The sequence below is a fragment of the Eublepharis macularius genome, chromosome 2 (genome assembly GCF_028583425.1).
Source record: "Eublepharis macularius isolate TG4126 chromosome 2, MPM_Emac_v1.0, whole genome shotgun sequence".
NCBI lineage: Eukaryota > Metazoa > Chordata > Lepidosauria > Squamata > Eublepharidae > Eublepharis > Eublepharis macularius.
In genome coordinates, this window is record NC_072791.1 from 147,503,029 (window position 1) to 147,526,739 (window position 23,711).

At 43.5% G+C, this 23,711-nt stretch overlaps 2 protein-coding genes across 9 annotated transcripts in view; one reads left to right on the forward strand and one right to left on the reverse strand.

The window, feature by feature from the left end:
- Positions 1-3,236, forward strand: part of SLC19A1 (solute carrier family 19 member 1) — a 34,519-nt gene extending 31,283 nt beyond the window's left edge. For all 7 annotated transcript variants that reach the window (XM_054971546.1, XM_054971545.1, XM_054971543.1 and 4 more), the window contains 3 exons: positions 581-773; positions 1,192-1,333; positions 2,638-3,236. In XM_054971546.1, coding sequence (XP_054827521.1) covers positions 581-773; positions 1,192-1,333; positions 2,638-2,826 — 524 coding nt within the window. In that variant the 3' untranslated portion in view covers positions 2,827-3,236. The remainder of the gene's footprint in view (positions 1-580; positions 774-1,191; positions 1,334-2,637) is intronic.
- Positions 3,237-4,525: 1,289 nt separating this feature from the next.
- COL18A1 (collagen type XVIII alpha 1 chain) overlaps positions 4,526-23,711 on the reverse strand; it is a 134,272-nt gene continuing 115,086 nt past the window's right edge. For both annotated transcript variants that reach the window (XM_054971541.1, XM_054971540.1), the window contains exons 30-42: positions 21,901-21,975; positions 21,732-21,774; positions 21,103-21,165; positions 18,407-18,450; positions 16,679-16,801; positions 16,065-16,218; positions 15,874-15,947; positions 14,938-15,066; positions 12,868-12,903; positions 12,104-12,418; positions 9,276-9,473; positions 7,918-8,033; positions 4,526-6,237 (exon numbers count right to left, since the gene is read on the reverse strand). In XM_054971541.1, coding sequence (XP_054827516.1) covers positions 6,024-6,237; positions 7,918-8,033; positions 9,276-9,473; positions 12,104-12,418; positions 12,868-12,903; positions 14,938-15,066; positions 15,874-15,947; positions 16,065-16,218; positions 16,679-16,801; positions 18,407-18,450; positions 21,103-21,165; positions 21,732-21,774; positions 21,901-21,975 — 1,584 coding nt within the window. In that variant the 3' untranslated portion in view covers positions 4,526-6,023. The remainder of the gene's footprint in view (positions 6,238-7,917; positions 8,034-9,275; positions 9,474-12,103; positions 12,419-12,867; positions 12,904-14,937; positions 15,067-15,873; positions 15,948-16,064; positions 16,219-16,678; positions 16,802-18,406; positions 18,451-21,102; positions 21,166-21,731; positions 21,775-21,900; positions 21,976-23,711) is intronic.

Sequence of the window (23,711 nt, forward strand, 5' to 3'; positions counted from 1 at the left end):
AAGTTGGATTTCTAAGGAAGATGGAGGGAAGAGCCCTTTCTTTTTCTTGAGATGCATCTGGCAGTCTGCATGGTGTACTGCAGCTTCCCATGCTGTAGCATGCTCAGTTGCAGAACTACAAAATAAGACACGAGCTTAATCCTAATGCCTCCTCTCCCTTTCCTTAGCAATGGAAGACCCTAACATCAGTTGTAGGAGATACTTGAATTCTTCACTGAATTTCATTACCTGTGTGATGTTAAAGGGTTGGTGCCAGACAGAACTCCACAAATGCTGTTGGAAGGTAGTGGGTGGCCCACTTTAAACCTCACATGTAGAGAACTACTGGACCCAGTAAGCTCTCATTATTAGAACTTGCCAAGGGGAGCAGCACCTTGGGAGCAAAATCTTTTCTGCTTCATTGAGGCTTCCAAGAGTAGCACTACGCTGGTGAGCGGAGGCTTCTCATTTGTAAATTGCTGCATCATCCCATTTAGATGCATTTCCTACGCTATGTGCAATGCTTTATGCTGCCTCAAGAACAAGGCTTAACCCTGCATACCTGGTCCTCTCATCTCTGTGACACTTTGTGTTTTCCCAGGTGCTATCACCTCTTTCGCTGCTGGCTATGTGAAAATCCGCTGGACACTCTGGTCGGAGCTAGTGATTTGCCTTGTGACAGCATTCCAGGCAGGCCTGCTTTTGCTGATGAACACAACAGCCAACATCTGGCTCTGCTATGTGGCCTATATCTTTTTCAGGGGCTCATATCAGTTTCTTGTGCCTATAGCCATGTGAGTGCTGAGAACAACCTGATGACTAGGTCTGATTTAATCTTTCTGGGGCTAATCAATATACAGTGGTGGTGTTATGAGTATTTGGAAATTATGTTTAATATTTAAGTTAGTTCCAGATGATACGGGCTACCCTGCTGTAATTCAGTGTGGGGTTAGAGGGAGAGTGACTTGATGTAAAGGGCTAGAGTCTGAAGGTCTTCAGTTATGTCTAGGTCAATCTAAGGTTGGCATACAGTTAATAGCAGTAGTCTGATCTCTGTGCAGTATTTCTGGATCATACTTTTTAAATAAAAAATTTCCCAATGTTACTGATGATACAGCAGAGGCCCCAGTCCATAAAGTGACCCTCATTGCCGCTTGATTTCTTGACTGATGTCAGCAGAACTTACCTGACCTCCTCTTTCTTTCACTATAGTTTCCAGATTGCAGCTTCGCTGTCCAAAGAACTTTGCGCCCTGGTATTTGGCATCAACACCTTCCTTGCCACAGTTCTCAAGACTATCATTACCATTATCATAACAGATAAAAGAGGCCTGGCTCTCTCAGTCCATCCTCAGGTAAGAGGCACAGATTGCATGTGGGAGTTGACTGTTGCCCAGCCATAGCTGCCTTTTTTTTTGCAGTTTTTGCAATGCCTAATAGGACAAACATAGTAATAGCAGGAAATGAGCCTGGAAATGGAGTGCAACGTTTTCTTGCTGTGCTTTGTCACAAGGCCTGTTTGGCAGCTGTCCCTATTGCGTGCATTGTTCATCAAGTCTCTGATTCTGTCGTGGAAGTAGGGCCAGCAACAGCCAAAGGCAAATTAGCCAGGAAAAATTGCACCCCTGCTTTTTGTCACTTTGACCTCTCTCTTAACAAAGTGAAAAGGGTTTGTGCTAGTCTTACACCATAATCTGCTAATGGAACAAAACTACCTTGGTGAATGTATAAATTACAGCTGTTATTCTCCATTTGCTACTTTGTCCTGCATGGATTAATTTGTTATATAAAAGGGGCAGTTCAGCATGAACAAACTGAATTTGCCCTGCAATTAGCTGCCAAATGACAAATAATTAATGAAGAGGTGCCATTACCTTGGTGTGTGTGTGGAAGTCAGTAGGGGTGTGCTGGGTCTCTGATTTGTGGAAAATGCCCGAATTGGACCCAATCTGTAAAGATTCAGGAGTTCAGAAACAAAGGTTTCTGAAGTGATTCAGGTAACTTCAGGAAGCTTCGGGGCCTTTTCTGGGCTTCAACTGGTCCGTAGAGAAACCCCCCTCCACGGGCCAGTTGAAGTTTAAAGGGCTCCCTGCCATCACCCCACTTAACTGTGGGCCAAGCTACAAGTGACAAATGACACTTGAACGGCAAGTGTATTTCTCCCTGTTCACTTGCCCTCCACTCAATCCACTTGCCAGGCAAGTGTCTTTCGTCATGTGTAGCTTGGCCCTCTGTCTTCCTGGCAGAGAGGGAGGAGGTGGCGCGGGCAGGGGAGGCACCATCGGCCTTCCCCGCTGCCCAGCTGGCCGCTGTGGCAACGCCACGGGCAGCAGAAGCGCCGGCTCCAGCCTTCCCTGCCACCCAGCTGACTGCTGCGGCGGTGGTGGTGCGGGCAGCCACCCCCTCCCTTCCTAGTAAATATCTGTCATAGGAAATGAGGGTTAGGTGAGATTTTTTTCCCCTAGACAACATACTTGGCGGTGGTAGTGGGCATTTCTTGCTGCTGGTAAAGAGGAAACTGGACTTGATGACTCGGGAGTGTCCATTTCAGCTGTTATTCTGTGTTGCTTTGTGTTTCTGTGTAATCATCATGTGGTAGGTTTGTGGCTGACCACCTATACTTGTTTCTAATTAAGCGCTGTCCCTCTCCTCCTTCCAGTTCTACGTTTATTTTGGGTACTTCACACTCTTGGCTGTGGTGTATCTTGCAGCATCTGTGTGTGTGGCTGTGAGACACAACTCATGCAGGAAACCTCAGGAGGCAGCAACAGCCAAGGAACTCTGCAGCCCAGTTAACGAAGTCCCAAGCGAAGAAAAAAACACAGAGCTGGCTACCTCTGAAGCCTGAGAACTACAGTAAGTGGGGGAGAGAGCTTTGCCTGCCCGCTCCCACTTGGTATGTATCCAGTGAAAGGCTCCTGTGACTCCAGAGTCAATCCAGCATCAATTTTGGATTATCCAATCGCCACAGGGGCCAAGCTTTGACATGGGACTTGGTGTATGGAACTGACAGACTATGAATTCCCCATTCTCTTTGGATTTCATTTCACTTATGCACTCATTGTCACCAGAGGCAAGCTGTAAGGAAGGAAGGCAGCATTTGCCAGTACTTATAGCTGGCCACAGGACAACTGTGTAAGAATGTAATTTTAAATGCAGATGTTTCCCAACCTGGCCTATGGATAAGTCAAGAGAGAAAATGGATACAGGTACTTTTTTAAAAAGAAAAGAAAGCAATTAAACTTTTTATAAATTTTACTATTGATTTGTCAATGTAGTCTGCTGGGAAGTGTGGAGCTACAGATTTTTTGATTTTTTTTTTTCACCTTCAGTTCCAGCCCAGGGGCCATTTAGAATCCCAGACTTTGACACAGCAAGTCAATCTCCTGTTTGTCCCCTCTTGGTCTTACACTTGCAATTACAGCAACATAGCATAAACTTTTAGGGGAGGAGGAGGCTCATGGGTTATTTAAAGAGGTTTGATGCCTCACTGCATATCTTTGCCTTCCCTTCCAGGGATGCCGTTTCAGACTCCAGTTACTCAGTAGTGATTGAAAGACACTCTGCATGTTATTTCACATGTTCTAGATCTTTCTGCTTTCACATACGTACAGAACTATAATGTCTGCACAACACGTATCAAAAGAGGATATTGTCCTTTATTCAGTGCCTTTAGGAAACAGTTTATAGAGCACAACACACAACCGTCAAAAAGATATAGAAATCCACAGGCTTTTAAAATTGCAGTAAGTTTCACAAAATACAGTAGACAGAAACTGACTGTGACTTTCACAGGTTCTTGACCCTTCCCCCCACCACCTCCCAGAGTAATAAAATTTCAGTTTGACAATTAAAAAAAACTCTAGGTAGAAATTTAGCACCTTGGCTTTTCACAATTGCTTCAGATGCTCAGACATTAGTGTTTAAAACAAACTGGTACATGATAACATCAAAGTATGTGTCAAGCTTCTGCAGTGGAAGTGGTTTCAGTAGAGAGGGTATACAGTCAGAGAGCAGGTTTCCAGGCTCTCTTCACTAGGTGGCTTAAATGCCACCTAGCCACAAACCTTATGACAAATTCATCAGCACTTCTGGAGAACTAAGCAAGGCAATGATGTGCCGCACCAGATAGTGGTTAAATGTCTGTCGTCTCGTTATTCTCAGACCCTGAAATATTTACACAATGCCAGTTACTGTCCTTTTTAAAAAGAAGCTGAAGGTACAGATAATAGGAATGGCTTGAGTCTAGTGGTTCCTGCCACATAACTGGGGGGGGGGGAGAGACTAGAGAGAGCAAGAGGTGGTTACAGGGGACCCATCCCTGTCCAGATTAATTGACAAAACAGTTCAGGTTCTGGATATGAAAAAAGTTGGATATAAAACCAATTCCCCCATTTTCTTATAACTCAAAGGGGTGGTGAAGTCAGAAACTTTTTTTTTACTTTTAGCTGCAACTGGAGGAATAGTATGGAAGCACATGCAGTTCTTGCGCTGTGAAAAGCAACACATGAGCTTCAGGGATTATCACTGGTGGGACATTGTCAAGTTTGCACCAGTCCATTTTCTGTATAAAGGCTTGCCAACAGTACGGTATATCCTCCTGGCTGGAAAGTCAAGAAGGTGCCAGGGCAAGAAAGATGTAAAAAAGAATTCTTATTAAAACAAAAAAAGCATTGGCTTCTTTTAATGATAACTTTTGTCTCCTGTTCTTTCCAGGCCCAAAGGAAATGTCTGGGCAAAATCAAACACATTGCTTTTTAAGGTGGTGGTTGTTAATACCTCTGGTTCTCTTTCAGAACTAGAAAAACTAAAAGAGTGAAAGATGCGGGGTGGGGAGATGTGTGATGGGAGGAAAGGAAGCACTGTGCAAAGCAAGACTTGTGCCCTTAATCCACATGCCACTGGGCAGGATGTTTTAACAGAGCATGCTATAAATTCTGCAACAAAAATTGTAACCAGAAATATTGTGAGACAAGAATGGTATTATTTTGAATGTGCACTTTGGAATATAAGGCAACATATGCAAAACTATTAAGCCAGCTGATGCATCAGACATTTGGTGGGGGTGGGAGGATCATGATGGTTCCTGGGCACAGAAAGAACCCTGTTCAGTGTTTATAAAGCCCATAAGTGCCCACCATGCACTGTCCAGCAGGGTCTGGTTTGTGATCCTTAGCACTCTTCTCCCAGAATAAGAGCAGGCAGTGCCAAAACTGCCTGGCTGTGCCATGCAGAGGTAACTGTAGGTCAAACTCAGAGGAGTGGGCTCCTAAAGATAGCAGTATCACAACCTTTGTGCTTTATGAAGAGCCTCTTGTGTATGGCAGCTAAGCCCCAATAAATAGCATTTCTGATCTACACCCTAAGTGGAGTTGGAGGGAAGAGAGAGACAGAAAAATTTGTAACAAAAGATACAATTCAAGGTTAAATATGAGCATGATTAAAGAGAAAGATGAGCCCTGTTCACAAGTTATAGTGAATGCATGTACATTAATACATCTGTTTGTAAGAAAGAATCAATGTGTGTATGCTTTAAAAATTAAACTGGGGACCAGTAAATGTGAGGTTTCAAAATCACACATTCACCTGTACATGCATTGAACCTAATCTAAAAATTACTCAATGCTTGTACAAAGAAAAATTTAAGTGTACACTGTACACAGATTGTACATACATTCTTTGTATCATGTGTACATGGCTAAAGTGAGAAAGAGACCATTTCATGTACCATACTTGCCTGAAGGTTGCTTTGCACACAAGCCTGACCTGTCCCAGCCCTTCGGGCAGACATGTGTTATTCACAACCATGCCAAAAAGGCAGGAAGGAACACATTCAGCACCAAGTCTGCTGTGGAGACCATAGGAAGACACTCTTTGGCTTTTTTGCTCATTTATCTGCTTCACTGCTATATTGTGGAACTGGCTGGGCACACTATCCTGATTGGGGGTGAGGTGGGGAGGAACCATCACCTGTTCCCCTCTGCTTGAGGGCAACAACAGGCTTCCACTCTCCACTTGCAGTCAGCACTTTTGTCGTACGCCGTTTCATTTCTGAGAAGAAGTCATGAAGCTGTTTTCGATGCACAGGACAATGAAGGCATTTCTGCAGCTGCTGCTCTTCTGCTCAAGCAGCTTGCCTGAAGCCAGTGAGGCAGCCTGCCCTGTCACCACCGTGTCATCTGTCCGCCACGTCTCACAGTAGCTCTCTGTTAACCGTCGTCCCTTGGAGTCGGAGCCATGCCACACAGACTTCTGAGGCCTGAAACATAGCCAAGTATTAAGACCTTGTCACATGTTACACAGAGGCAACCCTCGGTTTGCCACCACAGGAAGCTGCACCTATATGATATGTGTCTGCTTCCTATGCATTTTTAAGGGGGCACCTAAATGTAATTTGTGAAAGAATGGAGCCATAACATTGAGCACAGGAATATGAACACAACTTCCAGATGCTCCTCCCCTTATCTCCAATACTTAAACTTTTCCCTTTCACAGAGACATAGATTATCCTTCATTCCTGATGCTGTTTTTTAAAATTTCTTTTTTATTCAGAATAAAAGACTGTTCACCACTAGAGGCCCAACCAGAAACAGCAGAAAAAGGGAGCAATCCCTTTTTCCAATCCCTCTTTTTCTAGGTCTCTGGGAACTCTTGGGTTCTGAGGGAAACCAACATTAAAGATTGCCCTTTTTTATTTCTGTTCACCACTAGAGGTCCAACCAGAAATAGCAAGAAAGGGGCACAATCCCTCTTTCCAAAGGAGACGTCTGGGAACTCTTGGGTTCTGAGGGAAACCAACATCAAAGATTGCGCTCTCCGTTTCTTTTTCAAAGCTAAAACAAGACACTTGGTTAATACCAAAATAAGGGTGAAAAAACCAAATCCAGAGGACCAAAAAGCACTGTGTGAAATTGTACTCCCTCTCAGGAAGAGCACCCTGGTATTATTAGCCTGGCCCCATCCACTGGCCAGAGAATAAACAACTGCAGAGAGCTTTCATCCCTCCTCCCAGAAGTAAGTTTGCCTCTCCTTTGCCTTTGTCCACATAGCACAACTAGAAATTTGAGCAATCTGGCAGCCAGAGGACCAAGGACTGCTGCATAGTTACACCATCTCCATTGCAGCAATGCCCTTCTTCATTTTGGCACTGCTAAGCTGTTCCTATCTCCCTCTTCTGCCTTTCCCAGCCATTCCTCTTCTTTTGTGTGCTGCTTCTTTTTAGTTTGGAAGCCTGAGGGTGAAGACTCTGGTTTTCTTTTTATTTATGTACAGTGCCTGCTGCCAGTGTTGTTCATTGAAATTTGATTGCCCCAAGCTGCTTTGGTCCGCAGAGCAAGGTAAGAACATAAACAACTAAAGCTTAAGATCCGAGGTAAGCAGGAAAAGGTTGACAAAATGCTGGTTCTGCAGCTCTTGAAGTAGAAACTAGGTTCCCCTAAACGTAATTCTCTTCCCTGTGATCAGCTAACTAGTCACTTGGCTGAAACATCCGGATTTGGAACAGGAACTGCTATGTCAGATGCCATTTTAATGACTGTTGCCACACATTCTACCCTAGATCAGGCAGCATCTTCTAGCAATGACTGCTACCAGTTTGAGAAGAAATATTCTGGAATCAGATGGGAGACATTTGCTCCACTCTTGGGGAAGAAAAGAATGCTATAAATACACACTGCGTTGTTTAAAGGATTACAGGAAATGCTTAGTCAAGCAAACATTCTTATGTCTAAATATTTTGTTGTTGCAAGCTTGCCCCAAGGGAAAAACCACAGGGTACTAGAAAAAATAACAAACAGCCAACAATAACAACAGTTTTTTTATTTGAAGATTAGATTCTTCACTGAGGCCACGACAGCCAAGCCCAGCTGGCAGGACAATAAGCATGCAGCTCAAGCATATTTCCACATCTGTACTTTCAAACACTTGTTTTTCCACCTACCAAGCAGAATCTCTCAAAACATCCCTTCCATCAAAGGAGAGAATAGGAACTCCAGTTCTAAAGGGAGCCTCAGAGCCTGAGAATAGGTATTCCCAGTTAGTAAACAGCACTTCATCCTGGAAGAGAATGGGGGGAAAGAATGTATTTGCATAATAATACTTCCCAAACCAGCCTGTGGGTGAACATTTTTACTCTGCCAAAAACAGCCTGTGGGTAAAACTTTTATACTGCCAGGGAAAACTTTTCCAGTGCATGTGCAAATTCCCAGATTTAATCTCTGGTGACTCCAGCAAAAGGATCTCCAATAGCAGATCTGGGAAATGCCTCTTCCTGAGAGCCTTGGTACACTGCTGTCAGTCACAGCAGGAATCACTGTTCTTAGAGAGACCATTAGTGTAAGTCCAGGTCTTTATACAAGGCCGCTACTTTACAGAACAAGTTCTGAATCCTTCAGGAAATAGCAGGAATGAATTCCCTGTGGATTTGTACAAAGGTATTCCAATATCTGCAATATAATTGCCGATCATTTTCAACATATTATAAACCTTGTTAAAGGGTACATGGAGCTGCCTTTTGTAAAGTGCAGTAAATGATCTTCTTTTGTGGCAAGCATTCCCTTACAGTGACTATGGGCGTCTGTTGACTCCTTTGCACTTCTTGGAACTGAGTTTTGTGTCATATTAGTGGCACTTTTAGCTTATTTTGACACAAACAAAAACACCTCCACACAGTTTGTTTTTAAAATAACAATCTGGCAGCTCTCCTCTGTACCCATTCTAATTTGTCCACAACATCCTTTATGAAGTGAGTTCTTCAGAACTGCACACAATACTCCAGGTGGGGCCAGACCAATGCAGTATATAGTGGGACAATGACATCTTGGGATTTGGATGTTACGCCTTTGTTGATACACCCCAAGATTGCGTTCACCTTTTTTGCTACTGTATCAGTCTGCCTGCTCATATTTAGCTTCCCATCCACCCATACCCCAAGATCTTGTTCACATACGCTGCTACCTAGAAGTGCATCTCCATCCAGTATATATCTTTGCATTTTTGTTACCCAGGTGCAGAACCAGGCACTTATCCTTGTTAAACTGCATCTTATTCAAATCTGCCCACTTTTCCAGTGTGTTCAGATCCCATTGAATTCTCTATCTTCAAAGGTGTTTGCTACTCCTCTCAGTTTGGTGTCATCTGCAAATTGAATGCCTCTTTCCAGCAGCACTACAAAGTCCTCCATGATCACTATCCAGGAGTATCACAGAAATAGGCAGGAAAGACAGGAGCCTGTCCTCCCATCTCATTAATGTGCCATTTGCCATAGAGTTTCATTGTACATTCTGTGACCAGACCTACCCTGAGATTGACTATAGGCACAGTGCTCCTGTCAGCTCTGCGCACTATGCTGTAGAGGTCTTGCAACCGAGATGAGAGGAATGCTCGGAAAGTGCCTGTCAGTCCAACCTCCCTGGCTTGCTGGAAACACTGGAAGTCAGCTCCTCGAATGCCACGCATACTGCCACTCAGAGGCGTGTTCAAGGCTATAAGGTGGAGCTGGGAAAACAAAAGAAATGACCATACATGAGCCAAAGTGTGTAACAATACTCCACTGAGCGTTCAGTTCTGTCTCTACGCAATATGGCACTAAAGGAGGCAATGTGACTGTAACAGGTCAAGCAGTCAGATAGCACAAGGAGTGAGCATGGAGACCCAGGTCATTCCTGGGTTCATGCTATTGCTTCCTGGCAACAGGATGCATCTGCCCATCACCAACTCTATTCTTGTAAAAGCTTGCTGAAGGGATGTTTTGGAAAAGGACTGCCTCTTCAGCAATAGCATCTGAAACACAGCCACATGATTACCCAGGAAGCAGTATAAAGCATCAACCTCAAGTGAAGTTATCGACATAAATCTAAAGATGTAGACAATGGGCACAGTCAATACACAGTACACAGTCAATACATTTAAAATATGACACCTGAACAAAAAAACATTCAGACGGCAATAATATTAGCACTTGTCTGGGTATTATATTTTAAATACATTTATATACAGTGTATCCAGTGTTTATTTCATTGTATGCGTTGTAGTTAATTCTCTATGTTTACATTTTGGGGAGGCTACTGTTCTCCTTTTTTGCCTTTTATGACATGAAAATAGGAATGCAGCAACAAAATCCATACATTGACAAATCTGGGACCTGCCCTCCTTCCAGAAAAGCAAGAAAGCTCAAGATCTCTACTCTGGCTAAGGTATTCCATCCCACAAAAGACGAGCTCTAATAAGTTTGGTCTAGGTCCATGATGCTAATTTAAATTGGCCATCATAGATGCATACACATATTTCATATTTAGGCAAGGTAATCGAGAGGGCAGTAGCAGAACAACTACAGGTATTTCTAGATGAGTCCTCCATCCTGGATTCATTCCAATTTGGCTTCTGGCCTGGCCATGGTACAGAGATATCTCTGATCGCCCTCAAGGATGACCTGTGGCGACACCTGGATAGGGGCAGGTCGGTGCTACTGGTACTTTTAGATCTTATGGCAGCTTTTGACACAGTTGTTCATGACCCATTGACTGACCGCCTCATCACCATGGGGATGCGTGGGACAGCCTTGCAGTGGTTGAGCTCCTTTCTCCACGGTCAGGGACAGAGGGTGGCACTAATGGAAGAGATGTCCGCCCACCATTCTTTGGTGTGCAGCATCCCTCAGAGGCAATTCTTTCCCTGATGCTGTTCAAATCTTGAGCGAGAAAACGAACTCTTCCGCGTTTTTTGCGCAATGTTCCGGGTCATTCTGAGAGAAGGTAAGCAGTGTGAAAATGGCCTGTAATTCACTTTATGCTGGGCTGCCTTTGGGCTTGACCTGGAAGTTACAACTGGTCCAAAACACGGCAGCATGTATCCTTACAGGGATGTCATTTTGGGCACATATCCATCCTGTGCTATGCCAGCTGCACTAGCTTCCAGTTCAGTTCCAGATTGGTTTTAGTGTTTATAGCCCTTTACAGATGGACCTGCATACTTGCGGGACTACCTCTCCCACTATGTCCCCCACAGGCCCTTGCGCTTTGTGGATAAACAGCTCTTGGTGGTCCCCAGCCCACAGGACATTCGTCTGGCCTTGTCCAGGGCCAGGGCCTTTTCAGCCCTGGCTCCAGCCTGGTGGAACACACTCCCAATTGAAATACAGGCCCTGTGAGATCTGTTAAAGATCCACAGGGCTTGCAAAATGGAGATGTTCCACCAGGTCTTTGGCTGAGAGCCAGCGAATTGTCCCTTTCCTGTTTGCCACATACCATGCTCCATTGGTGGCTGCCCTGGGATGTGCCACAGCCATGTACATGTTTTTTTTAGATATTTATTACAGCCTGAATTGATCATGGCACCAGTTTGTATTGTTTTTTATGGGTTTTTTGGGATATGTAGATGGCTTTAATTGTATAATATATGTTGTTAGCCACCCTCAGCCCGTTCGCAGGGAGGGCGAGGTATAAATTTGATAAAATAAATAAATGGAATAATAATAAATAAATCATTATTTGTGAGTCAGAAGGGCTGCTTGTTTGAACCATAATAGTGCATGCAAATCTCTCCATACCTTGCAAGAATTAGACTCTTCAAGCTTCTCCAGGGATTGTACACAGAGCGCACTTTTTCTTCCCATGGTTTCCCAGCATGTATGCATTTCCTTCACTTATTTAAATTGGTTATGCCCTGCCTCTATATCCAAAACAATGGAAGTAGCTAAGTCTAAATTAATATGGACAATGAAGAATTACAGGGAACGCAAAGGAAGAGGGAGCCCAAGTGAGTGCATGAGGTTCCCCAGCTTTGTTCTAATTACAGGTCCAAGGACGTGCATCCCAAAAATTTAGTTCTCATTTTTCTTGTTTATCTTCATGTTCCCAGGGCACCTCATGCCACTGTGCAGCAGGCTGACAGAATAAGCAAAGAATATCTGCCTTAGTCTGCCTTCAGGGCCCAAAAGATGTATAGTTCTCATCATGATCCCCAATCTCTGCATACAGATCTGCTTAATGAAGCCAGTTCTTTTATGATACAACCCTAAGGGGGCAATTGAAATAACCACCCACCCCGGAAAATTAATACCCTTGCAATGCAGCATGGTGGCTGCAAGAATAAAGAAGGAATAAAGGATAAAGGTGCAGGATACTCACTGCAGGCTGAAAGTCGTGGTGCATATGAACAGCAGAAGGAAGAGTTTCAGACTGGCGGCTGTTGTGGAAGAAGGCATTCACTTGCTCTTGCTGTGCTCCCTGATGAGGCTGGTGAATGACAGGTTGCTCAGGAAGACGATGTTGGTTGGCCACACTCTCATCTCCTCTCCATGGCTTGGCAGTGGAGTAGACACTATATTCTCGGTGTGGATGCAAGGGTAAATGCTGCTGGAATGGGCGCTGGGATCCAGATGATGCTATGCCCCCACTTTGTGGGTAGTGGTTTCTGGGAGGCCTGTCATACACCTCATTGTCCTGGAATGGAATACAGAACTCTGTCCTTCACTTGCCTTCTAGGTGTTCTTATTGCCTGCTTATAATATGCATTCTCTGCCATCTACCAGAAAAAATCATGCCAAACCCACATTTTCTGCAGTTCACAACACAACCCAGCTCCACAATCAGCAGTGTCAAGCATCAACATCAGTCTGAAGACAAGATGTGCCGTTAGCCAACAATTCAATACTAACATCCTTAATAGTGCACCATGACCAAATCATTCATGTTGTATAGCATAGTTTATTTGGGTTTCTACTCTCATCTACCAGAGAAGGCTGGGTATTTAAGCCTAAGATTTTTTTAAATCTTACAAGAACATTAATCAAAGGCTAAAAATCCCACCAAGACAGTGTCCTGGTAAATTTAGAACATTCCCAACTAGTTCCCCTCTATGGTACAATGCTAGAAAATACTATTTTACTTACCAGACCAGGACCAGAGATAGATACTCTTTCCTCAAGCTGAAAGTAAATCAGAATGATTACTTGAGGCGTCACTTAGCCTTTATGTAGGCCCTATAAAGTGTTCAAAGTGCAACAGTACCATCTGTTTACAATAACCCTTACAATAACCTTGTAAGGGAGATTAATAATATTATCCCCCTGCAGGCCTAGGATGCAGCTACCTTGCAGAAGCTAAGGAAGTCTGGATCTGGCCAGCACCTGAGTGGACCACTGGAAATCCTGTGAATGTTTCCTTGAGTTCCAAGACAGAAGGAAAGTGAGATATAAATTTAAGAGCTTCATAGCTCAAGATGAATTTTCAGGATTAATTTTGCTGATTTCAAATTCATATACAATTAGAGAGAGTAAGGTTTCCATGTTGAACCCCTTTTCCAACATTCCTGCTTTTGTACCATTTTCTTTGTAAATCTAGTCTATAAAAAGTACACTGTCCACACCAGAATGCTGAGCCCTTGCAAGACTTCAGTGGAGAAGACTGCCAGACATGGATCACAAGAGCTGCAAAAGGTTCTTAACTGCTATCTGGAGTGAAGGAACAACCTCAAGCTAAAGGGAAAGACAGTTCTTGGTGAAGAGAAGGGGAGAGGTTCTTACAATTGAGTTGCAGAGTAGCACCCTTGTAAGCCCACTGACTTCAATGGACTTGGAAGGGTGAACCTGTGCTCAAGATGACACTGACAGAAATTTAAGCCTTTAAGTGAAGGCTTAAATCAGATTCTGGGCACTGAGAACTCTTCATGGGCCTATTCAAACCCCCTCCCCAATATGTGAGGGGAAATATCTTCCATTGGGAAGTATCGCACTAGTTTCACTAAAATATATACACACCTGAACAACTATTCCAAATAAATGAGTGAGTGCCCTGGTATTCTAACAGTACAATCCTTTACTGAGTTACTCTCAAGACTAAGCCCACTGAAATCAGTAGTATTAGACTAGAGTAACTATGCAATGGAATGGACTATAGAACACTTAACCACTGTATTGTCGAAGGCTTTCACGGCCGGAGAATGATGGTTGTTGTGGGTTTTCCGGGCTGTATTGCCATGGTCTTGGCATTGTAGTTCCTGACGTTTTGCCAGCAGTGGTGGCTGGCATCTTCAGAGGTGTAGCGCCAAAAGACAGAGATCTCTCAGTGTCACTGTGACACTGAGAGATCTCTGTCTTTTGGTGCTACACCTCTGAAGATGCCAGCCACCGCTGCTGGCGAAACATCAGGAACTATAATGCCAAGACCACAGCAATACAGCCTGGAAAACCCACAACAACCACTTAACCACTCCTTTGCAACATGGCAAACATGACATCTGAAAGTAGCCTTCAAAGCAGCCTTCAAAGCTGGAAGTCTGAACAAAAGCAAAATACCTGATGGGAGGTAAAGCCTGGCAAACTAACTTCAGGAACAACCATACATTTTAACCACAGTGAACAGGCTGCTAGGAATGACTGATCCTCCATCACTTGTATTATTTAGATAGAAATCTTTCTTAAAAGGCATACTCTATGGAAGGCCTTAACATAACAATAACTTTGCTGCTTTTAAATTGTAATGCTTTTATGATTTGTAAGCTGCCTTGAACCATAAAAAGGCAAGATACAAATACTTTAATGAATACATAAACTGCAGAAAATTCACAGCTCTGTGATATACAGAAGATTGGTTATTTCTGATATCAATTATTAATCATGTTTATCTGTTAGATATTCATACCCTGCTTTCTCCCTACAACAGGAATTCAAAACCGCTTACAACAGAATTCACTCTTCTATTTTAGCCTAACAACAATCCTGTGAGGTAGGTTAGGCTGAGACTGTTTGACTGGCCCAAGGTAACCCAGGAAGCTTCCATGGCAGAGTGGGGATTTGAGACTGGGTCTCTCACATCCTACTCCAGCACTCTAACCACTACACCTCACTGTATTAATCTAGTTTTGTATTAATCTGAATGTCTACCTCACTCCATAATGACAGGGTATTCAGTCTACATACTGCTTTATCCCACAAGACTATAGTCACTCATAGGGAACTCACAAGGACTCTCCTGATACCATTGCGGACACGGATATAGAGTTCTTCTCTATCCCGGATGAAGAAGAGCTGCCCTTCAGGCATTTCGTGAGCTCTGGTCATCATGCTCTGATAAGTTGGCAGGATTCGCAGCTGCTGGGAAAAAGGTCATTTGGCAAAAGGAAAAAAAATCACACCTTTGCTGTTTTGTTACTGTTCAGGCCAAAGTTCTAAATTTTGATAATATGCTTGTCTCAATCTGCAAACTTTGGCTGTATCCAAGGAAGCTAAAACCACAGTATATAGTACAAGGGGTTTTCTAATAGCTAACTAAAGGTTTAAGAACATAAGTAGTGCCTTGCTGGATCAGACCAGCACTCTTCTTTCACAAAGTGTCCAACAAAAAAGGATACAGAAGCCTCCCCTGAACCCAACTCATAGCACTGGTACTCAAAAGTTTACTGCCTCTGGTTGTAGAGGCTCCCTTTAGTCATCATGGATAGTAGTCATTAATGGACCAATCTTCCATGAATCTGTCTAATCCCCTCTTAAAGTTATTTGTGATAGTGGCCATCACATTGTCCGCAGGAAGTGAATTCTACAATTTAATTGCTAATTACCAATACTTCCTTTTCTCCTTCCTGAATCTCTTGCCAATCTACTTCATTGGCATCCCCCAAGTTTTAGTATTATGGAGAAATTCTCTCTTTAATTCCAGTGTTCCCCTCTATCAGCTACCTCCCCTAAAAGTTTCCAGGTTCAAATGTTGCTAGAGCCATGTGGAAACTGCTCAGCAATGCAAATACTGGCTCCTGGTATTTGCAGATGATAATTTAGTAGTGCAAGCCCTGTTTCGTTCCACTCACGGGGATGTTGTCTACTCTCACCAGACAAATGTGGCTGCCTTTTACATGGGTTGCCTCCCATGCTGGAGGTTGTCTGAAATGCCTATTTCCTTACCCCTGAAGATGCATCACCAATGCCTGGAGGTCCTGGAGGCCCTGGAGGCCCTGGTGGGCCAGGAATGCTGACAGCTGAAGAAGAAAAAGTTGGAACTGAAAACACGTGCAGGTTTGTTAAGGGCCTAACCCAATGCAGCAAGGCTACTTGCAATGTGCAGGTAAAAAAGCACCAAACATACAGATACTCACATTGTCTATGGGGACCTGGAAAAGAAGGGGGACCAGGAGGTCCAGGAGGTCCAGGAGGACCAGTAGCTCCTGGCCGTCCCTCAGATCCTGTGCCAGGAGGTCCTTGAGGGCCAGGAGGGCCAGGTGGGCCCCTGATACTGTCCCCTTTGGGGCCCTGAAAAAAGAAATCATGAATGTTATTAGAATCAGAGAAGCAGGCGGAGCTGATGGTTCAACCCTTTGCCCAAAGGCAGGATCATCTACCTACCTTAGATTGATCACTCTAAGCAATCAATTGCACCCAAGCCAAAGGCATGCTCCAAATCTGTCCTACTGTCCCTCTTCCCAAATACTCCTTCCTCTTGTGACCTCCTCTGATGTACTGAGCATGGAAGTCACAGTTTTACCTCTTGCCTGGACCCCACACCCAGAAGCACCCTGCCTCTAGTTGTTTCTGCCCATGGGCCAGGCAGCTTCTCAGAAGCCACCGTTATAATCTTCTGCTGCTCTTCCTACTCAGCCCAGCCCGCGTAAGTTCCCACCCATATAAGGTGAGCTCATCTGCCATGGAATGCTAGAGATTATGCCAGGCATCGGCTTTCATCCCTCTTACGATGCATTGTAGGACATCTCACCGGAAGACCAGGATATCCCGGAGGACCTGGAGATCCTGCGACACTTGAGCCAAAGAATCCTCCACCACCTGGCTCACCCTTTTCACCTTTTGCCCCAGAGTCCCCTTGGTCCCCCTTTTCTCCCTGTAGAAATGTATTAAACAAACAAAAAAAGAGAGTCAAACAAAATGCACCCACCAACTTCATCGCCCAAGTTAGGCATGCTTCCTTCCAGAGCAGGCTAAGGAGTAAACAAAACTAACCTCCCAACTGGCATGACAGAACTAAGTGACACAGAGTCCAGTCTTTAGGAGCTAAACTGAATGCTGCCAGTGGAAGGATGCTCCATGCCAGTGATACTTACTCAGTGGCTCAGGAGCCATATGTGACTCTCTAATACATGGGGCTGGTAAGTGGCAAGTTGTTTGATCAGTGGGGCTTGTGGCAAACTAGTAGTTCCTATCTAGAAACAGCTGCCATCAGAAGAACAAGTAATCTGCAAGCCTCCCAGAGGTACAGGCCACATGCCAGGCTTGGAAGTAAATGTGGCTCTTTTGGTTGATAGTAACTGTGAATGTGGCTCTCCGCAAGCAGAGGAACGAGTAACACTATCTTATTGAAGTCTTATTGAAGCATCACTCTACCCTGCTTATCTATTTATTTGTTTACTTGGCATTTGCAATCTGAGTGGCAACCCCTTTCAGTTCAGTACTAAAAGTGTCAATCAGGGTTGCTCTGGAACTGGAAGAGGTCTAAAGGCCTATCTTGAATCCTCTTGAATCCTCACAAGAACTCATCTATATATGTTCTCTTGTTAACGGTCTGTCAAGTTTGACCTTGAGAAGTATGATGGAATAAACCCATTTAGAGACAAAGATGATTTCTAAAACAAATGTCATCTGCCAGCCAGTGACCAATTGCTTCTACATTGGAAATGGGGAATGGGAAAATAACATGCTATGCAGGTTACTCTGAAAACACCAATATGTGAACCATATTCCTAAAGCCTTTCAGATGTGTGGAACAACTGCATATTGTTTTGTGTCTCAGGTTCTCAGTCCATATGGAAATCAGCACTATCATGTTAGGGTGAACAACCACTTCTCCTGTATTTGGCTGTTGGTATCAAGATACTGAATGAGCTTTAGGAATTTTACTACCATAGTGGCAGGAACCTCACAACAGCTGACTGGGCCTTCAACAATGATCAAGGGCATCAAATCTAAAAAATGTTAACACTGAGGAGAGAAAAAGCAAAACAGCACCACTCTAGGGATAAGAGCCCCGTGGCGCAGAGTGGTAAGCTGCAGTACTGCAGCCCAAGTTCTGCTCACAACCTGAGTTCGATCCTGGCGGAAGCCAGGTTCAGGTAGCCAACTCAAGGTTGACTCGGCCTTCCGAGGTCAGTAAAATGAGTACTCAGTTTCCTGGGGGTAAAGTGTAGATGACTGGGGAAGGCAATGGCAAACTACCCCGTAACAAAAAGTCTGCCAAGAAAATGTTGTGATGTGACATTCCCCCATGGGTCAGTAATGACTCGGTGCTTACACAGGGGACTACCTTTACGTTTACCTTACCACTCTAGGGGAAGAGATATATAACACAGAGATGTGTTGGGAACCAAAAGCCATATACACAGGACCTGTGCTTGCCATCCCAGCCTAAGCCCACAACATCTGCCCCCCCTCCCCCAGGATCCTTCAGTCTCTTTATGAGCCTACACATCCTTCCCAAATGAAGAGCACTTACCGTAACTGGTGAGCCAAATCTGCTGAGATCATAAGGGAACTGGCCTTGTAAACAATGAAGAAATGGTGAAAAATTAGATGTTTCTAATGGCAAAGAATGTTCTTCTCTTAGGATCTTGCTTCCTTTGCAATCCTTTGCCCTCACAATAGGCTTTCAAGGCACAATCCAGCCATTTGTATTTGTATGAAAATGTCTATTACTAGACCAATGTTTCTTTGGGGAAAACAAATTCATGAATTTCCACAAGAAGGGATTTCTGTAAGTCCCTGCACAGAGCTCAAACGAGAATCAAGTGCAGACTCCTGACTCTTCTAAGTGATTGGGTGGGGGGACGGAGGGGGGAGGACAGGAGATCAGCACAAAGGTGGAAACCAGAACCGATAGTACTTTTAGAAGTGTTGACATCAAAGTGGATGGATGCTGGAGGAAGAGCTTTTTCTGCGGTGCAAGCAGCAGCCTGGTTATGAAACTCCCTCCTCAGCCACTTGCATTAACATTTTCTAAGCATCCTGCAAAGCCTGTCCCATGAATTACCCATGCCTTTAAACTTCTAAATAGAATACTGCATCTTAGATATGTCTTGGATTTTAGGGCCAGATTTGTTTATTGTTATTTGTTTATTGTTCTGATTTGTCTTGTTTTTATTCTGTAACCTACAATGAATAATAATAATAATAATAATAATTTATTATTACAGCACTTGGCCAGTACGTTAACCATAAAATTTAAGTGCACATTTTACAACCATTTGAAACATGAAGCATATAAGTATATACAATTTAAAAACATAATTTCCTAATATCTATCAAAATTTGTAAAAACCAGGAAGTCAGCATAGTTCTAAGCAATAGTTCTAAGCATAGTTCTAACCTACAATGAATGTTATTTCAACAGAAACAAAAAAAGAAAGATGAAAGAAAGTTGTTGGCTTCCCATAACAGCAATACACAAAGAAGAGGAGTGATGGGCTAAGAACAACATGAGCAATAATCTCAAGCAACATGCTGAACTGCTGGGCCTCCTGGCCCAGCTTAAGGTTCTTCTGTTGAATAGAGAATGAATGCTTGTGCAATTAAGCTAGGACTCTGTGACTGAGACGGAGAGACAGAGAGCTTTTTCTTTCTTTCTTTTCTTTCTTTTCTTTCTTTCAACAGTTCCTTGTGAATAGGCAAGATGAAAGAAGAGCAAAACAAAGCACCCCAGACAACGAGAGCCAGTGCTGTTTCTTTTTCTGGTAGGATTTGCAGGCCCAAAATATATGTAAGTGAAAGGAAAAGGATCAGGACACACAAAACTTTAAAATTGGCTTAATGTTTGCAGCCATGTTGGTCCATCAGGATTAAAAAAGCAAGACATGGACAGCACAATCTTTTTAAAGACTAAAAAGTTATCAAATAGTAAACTTGGTCTCAGGCTAAGTGGGATTATTAAACAAAAGTAACAAAAGTGGTCATTTTTCAGAAATCGTAACAATATTTTAGAATTAAAACATTTCTTTTCCATAGCTCATGAGTTTATATGTATGGAAGGAGGAAGTGAGGTGTTGAGGTGTGTGATGGGGCCTGTGTTACAAGTTTGTATCAGGCCTAAAATTTTTGACCTATTTCTTTGATGAATATAGATTCTTTTTTTATATAATAATTTAATTAAGAATTTTATTTTTATTTGTCTTATTTTTATTAATTTGATGAATATAGATTCTAAGATATCAGCTGTCATTTTTCCTAACAGACTTTAAAAGGTGTTTCAGCTCTGGTACATGTAGACCAGGTAGGATTCATATGAGGTAGACAAGATTCTGATTTCTGAGGATGTTTATGTACTTTTAAACTACCTGCCTGTACTCTCAAAAGCTCATACCCTGGAAATCTAGTTGGTCATTAAGGTGCTACTGGACCTGAATCTTGCTCTTCTGCCTGTATCCTGGAATTTAACTGATGGTCAATGAAAATGGACCCTCTGTGCCCTTACTGTACATAAAGACTTATATTACAACACTGGAGAGACAAATGCCCACCACTTGTAATTTAATGGACAGAGGAACTTACAACTTTATCTATTTTTGAATGAATGGTATATAGAGGACAACTATGGATGGACTTGTTTTTAGATCCACTCTGAGCCTGCTTGCAGGGAGAGTGGACTACAGATTCAATAAATAAATAAATAGATATTTGGAAATCTTTTATTGATGATTATGTGTAGATTTCTTACTATTGTTGTCATATGTTTGTTTATATTGTGCATGAAGCTTATTTTTTCCTTTTCAATTTTTTTTTAACGTTTGTACCAGTCCAGAAAAAATTATGCTTGGGACCTGACACTGACCCTGGACATTGTTTTTTTAAGCTGCCAGTTATCTGTTTTTATGACCTATGTTTTTATACTGGGCTGGGTTTTTAATGTTGGATTTTAATATCTTTTAGTGTGTTATTAATTTTTATTTTGTAAACTGCCCTTAACAGGTTCCTGGAGAGGCAGGATGAAAAAAGTTTCTAAATAAAAAATATTTTAAATAAGGATTCGGAAGTAGCAACAAGGTAACAGTGCAGGGCAGGGGTGGGGGAGAGAGACTGCAATTCCAAATGGCTCAACTAACTGAGACAAGGCCCTACCTGGGTTAACTCCTGGAACTCTGATAAGCCTTGGTGAGTGTGAGTAAAAGGCAATTGAACAAAAGTGGCAAGGAATCTTACCTGGAAGCCCTGGAGCACCCATCTCGCCTTTTTCTCCCTTCTGACCAGGAGCACCATGGTAGCCTGAAGGAGAACACCAGTATAATGTTTGACAACCCCCAAAAGCCTGCAAAAAGACCCAGCTCACCACTATATTAAGGTAGGCAACTGACTGAATACAACGCACAGCACAGAACTTGTACTACCGATATAAGGAGACATTGCTGATATAAAACTTTCTGTAGATATGCTCTGAATTCCCAATTGAGGTCCAGTTCAGCAATACATTTAAAAGAAGAAACAGAATTATTTTTAAAGCCTTGTGGAAAGGAACAACATCATGATTCTGTACAGAGCTTGGCACACTGCTGATACTAAATAAACTAAAAGAATGTTAAGAGGCTTGTAAGTACCTAGGAAGGCAAAAGTGCCTAGCACCTAGGAAGTACCTAAGTACCTAGGAAGGCCTGTTCTCTGTTTGTTCATCCATCAACACAAGTGTGGGGCAGAGTTCTGGAAAGTACCCACATTGTACATTTTCATTTTAAAACCCATTTTCCTGCCTTTTTTCATTTGCAAGCGATTCACCTCTGAAATTTGATGGGGAAAGCCACCCCCATCCCATCTCATCATTTAATCCAACTCCTTACCAGGCAGCCCTGGAGGTCCGGGAGGGCCCATCTCGCTAAATGCCTGAAAATTGAAAAATGACATTATCATGAAATGTATAATTCCAGCATTCTTTAGACCACTCCTGTTCTGGCTCCAAACACAGTGTGTACCCCCAATACATGACATGCACTTAAGACATTTACTCACATTATTGTCATAAACAGGCACTACACTGCCTGGGGGTCCTGGAGGCCCAGGTGGCCCAGGCAGACCTGGAAGACCCTAGAGAGGGAAAGACAAATGCAAGAGTTTGATTAATTTATAAAACTCAGCTTTTTCCAACTTATAAAAACCCTGAAGTCTAGCTACAGGGCTCCCAACATTTCACTGGTTCAGATGGGCTGTGCGCCAACAGACGGAAACTACTGTGCACTCAGCGAGCTTGCAGAATTTGCTCTCATAATCTACAGACCAGGATAAGCATCATTTTGGCATCTTAATGAAAAGGCAGAGGAGGCCAAAGTGAAAAATGGCACAGCTGAGAGCCAAGGACTACCACAAACTGGGCTGCTATGACTGATTCAGCAAGAGTGGCTACTAGGGGTGTGCAATTCGGTATTCTGATTAGGTTAAAGTTACTGAATCAGGGCCATTTTGGTTTTCTTCAGTATTACCGAAACTTTTTCTGCATACCGAAAAAATTCGGTAATACTGAATCAGAAATTGCCAAATCGATTCAGCCATTGTTTTCAATTAGAAAACCTTCTCCTGGCTTTCCGGGAGTCTGGGGGGGCATTTTCCGTCCGAATCACACCAAACTTGGTGGAGGCCTTCTCCTAACTCTCCTCTAACTACTCCCCAAGTTTCAGAAAGATTGAACTTTGGGGGGGCCATGTTATGCCCCCCCAAACAAGGTACCCCCATCCTCCTACACTCTCCATGGTTCTCTATGGGGAAAAACAAGTCATCTTTCTAGGTGGCTTGGGGTGGCATTTTGCAAGCAAAATGCACCCCTCTTTCACGGGACCTGCTCCCACATGTCCTCCCACCCTCCACCAAGTTTCAGGCAGATTCCACTTTGGGGGGCCATTTAACGGCCTCTCAAAGAAGGTGCCCCTATCCACCTCCACTCCACTATTCCCTATGGGGGAAATAAGAGAGGCTTGTCTGGCTAGGGGTGGCATTTTGCACGCAAAATGCCCCTAAACTTCAGGGGACCTCCTCCTACCTGTCCTCCCTCCCTCCCCCAAGGCCCAAGCTGATCCCACTTTGGTGGGGCCATTTTATGGCCTCCCAAGGATGCTGCTCTTAGCCTCCCCTTTCTCCATTATTTTCTATGGGGGAAATAAGAGAGGCTTGTCTGGCTAGGGGTGGCATTTTGCATGCAAAATGCCCCCAAACTTCAGGGGCCCATCTCCTACCTGTCCTCCCATCCTCCACCAAGGCTCAACCAGATCCCACTCTGGGGGGCCATTTTATGCCCCCCCCCAAAGGTGGTTCTCCTGCCACACCACTTTGTCTTTCTACTGTGGGGAAGACTTCCACACCGCAGAAACACATGGGATTGGGGCTACCAATGGCCATGGCCACAGTCCACCTGCACCCAAACTGCCAAATACCATACACACCCTCCCCAAAACCTAACCTCCCCTCACAACTCACTTCACTGTTTTTGACAGCAATTGTGTTTTGGGTGATTCTCTGATGTGAAGTGAGTTGTGTTATTTTTGTGTAGTAGACTGCTTTCATGCCCTGTTGTGCCCTCCTACTGTGTAACCTAAAGCAGTTAAAGAAATAAAGTTGTTTTGACAGGAATTGTGTTTTGGGTGATTCTTTAAAGTGAAGTGAGTTGTGTTATTTTTGTGTAAGTTACTGCTGGCATGCCCTTTGGTGTGCCCCCCTGCTGTGTAACCTACAGCTGTTCAAGAAATAAAGTGTTTTTGACAGGAATTGTGTTTTTGTGATTCTTTAATGTGAAGTGAGTTGTGTTATTTTTCTGTGTGGGGGACTGCTGGTGT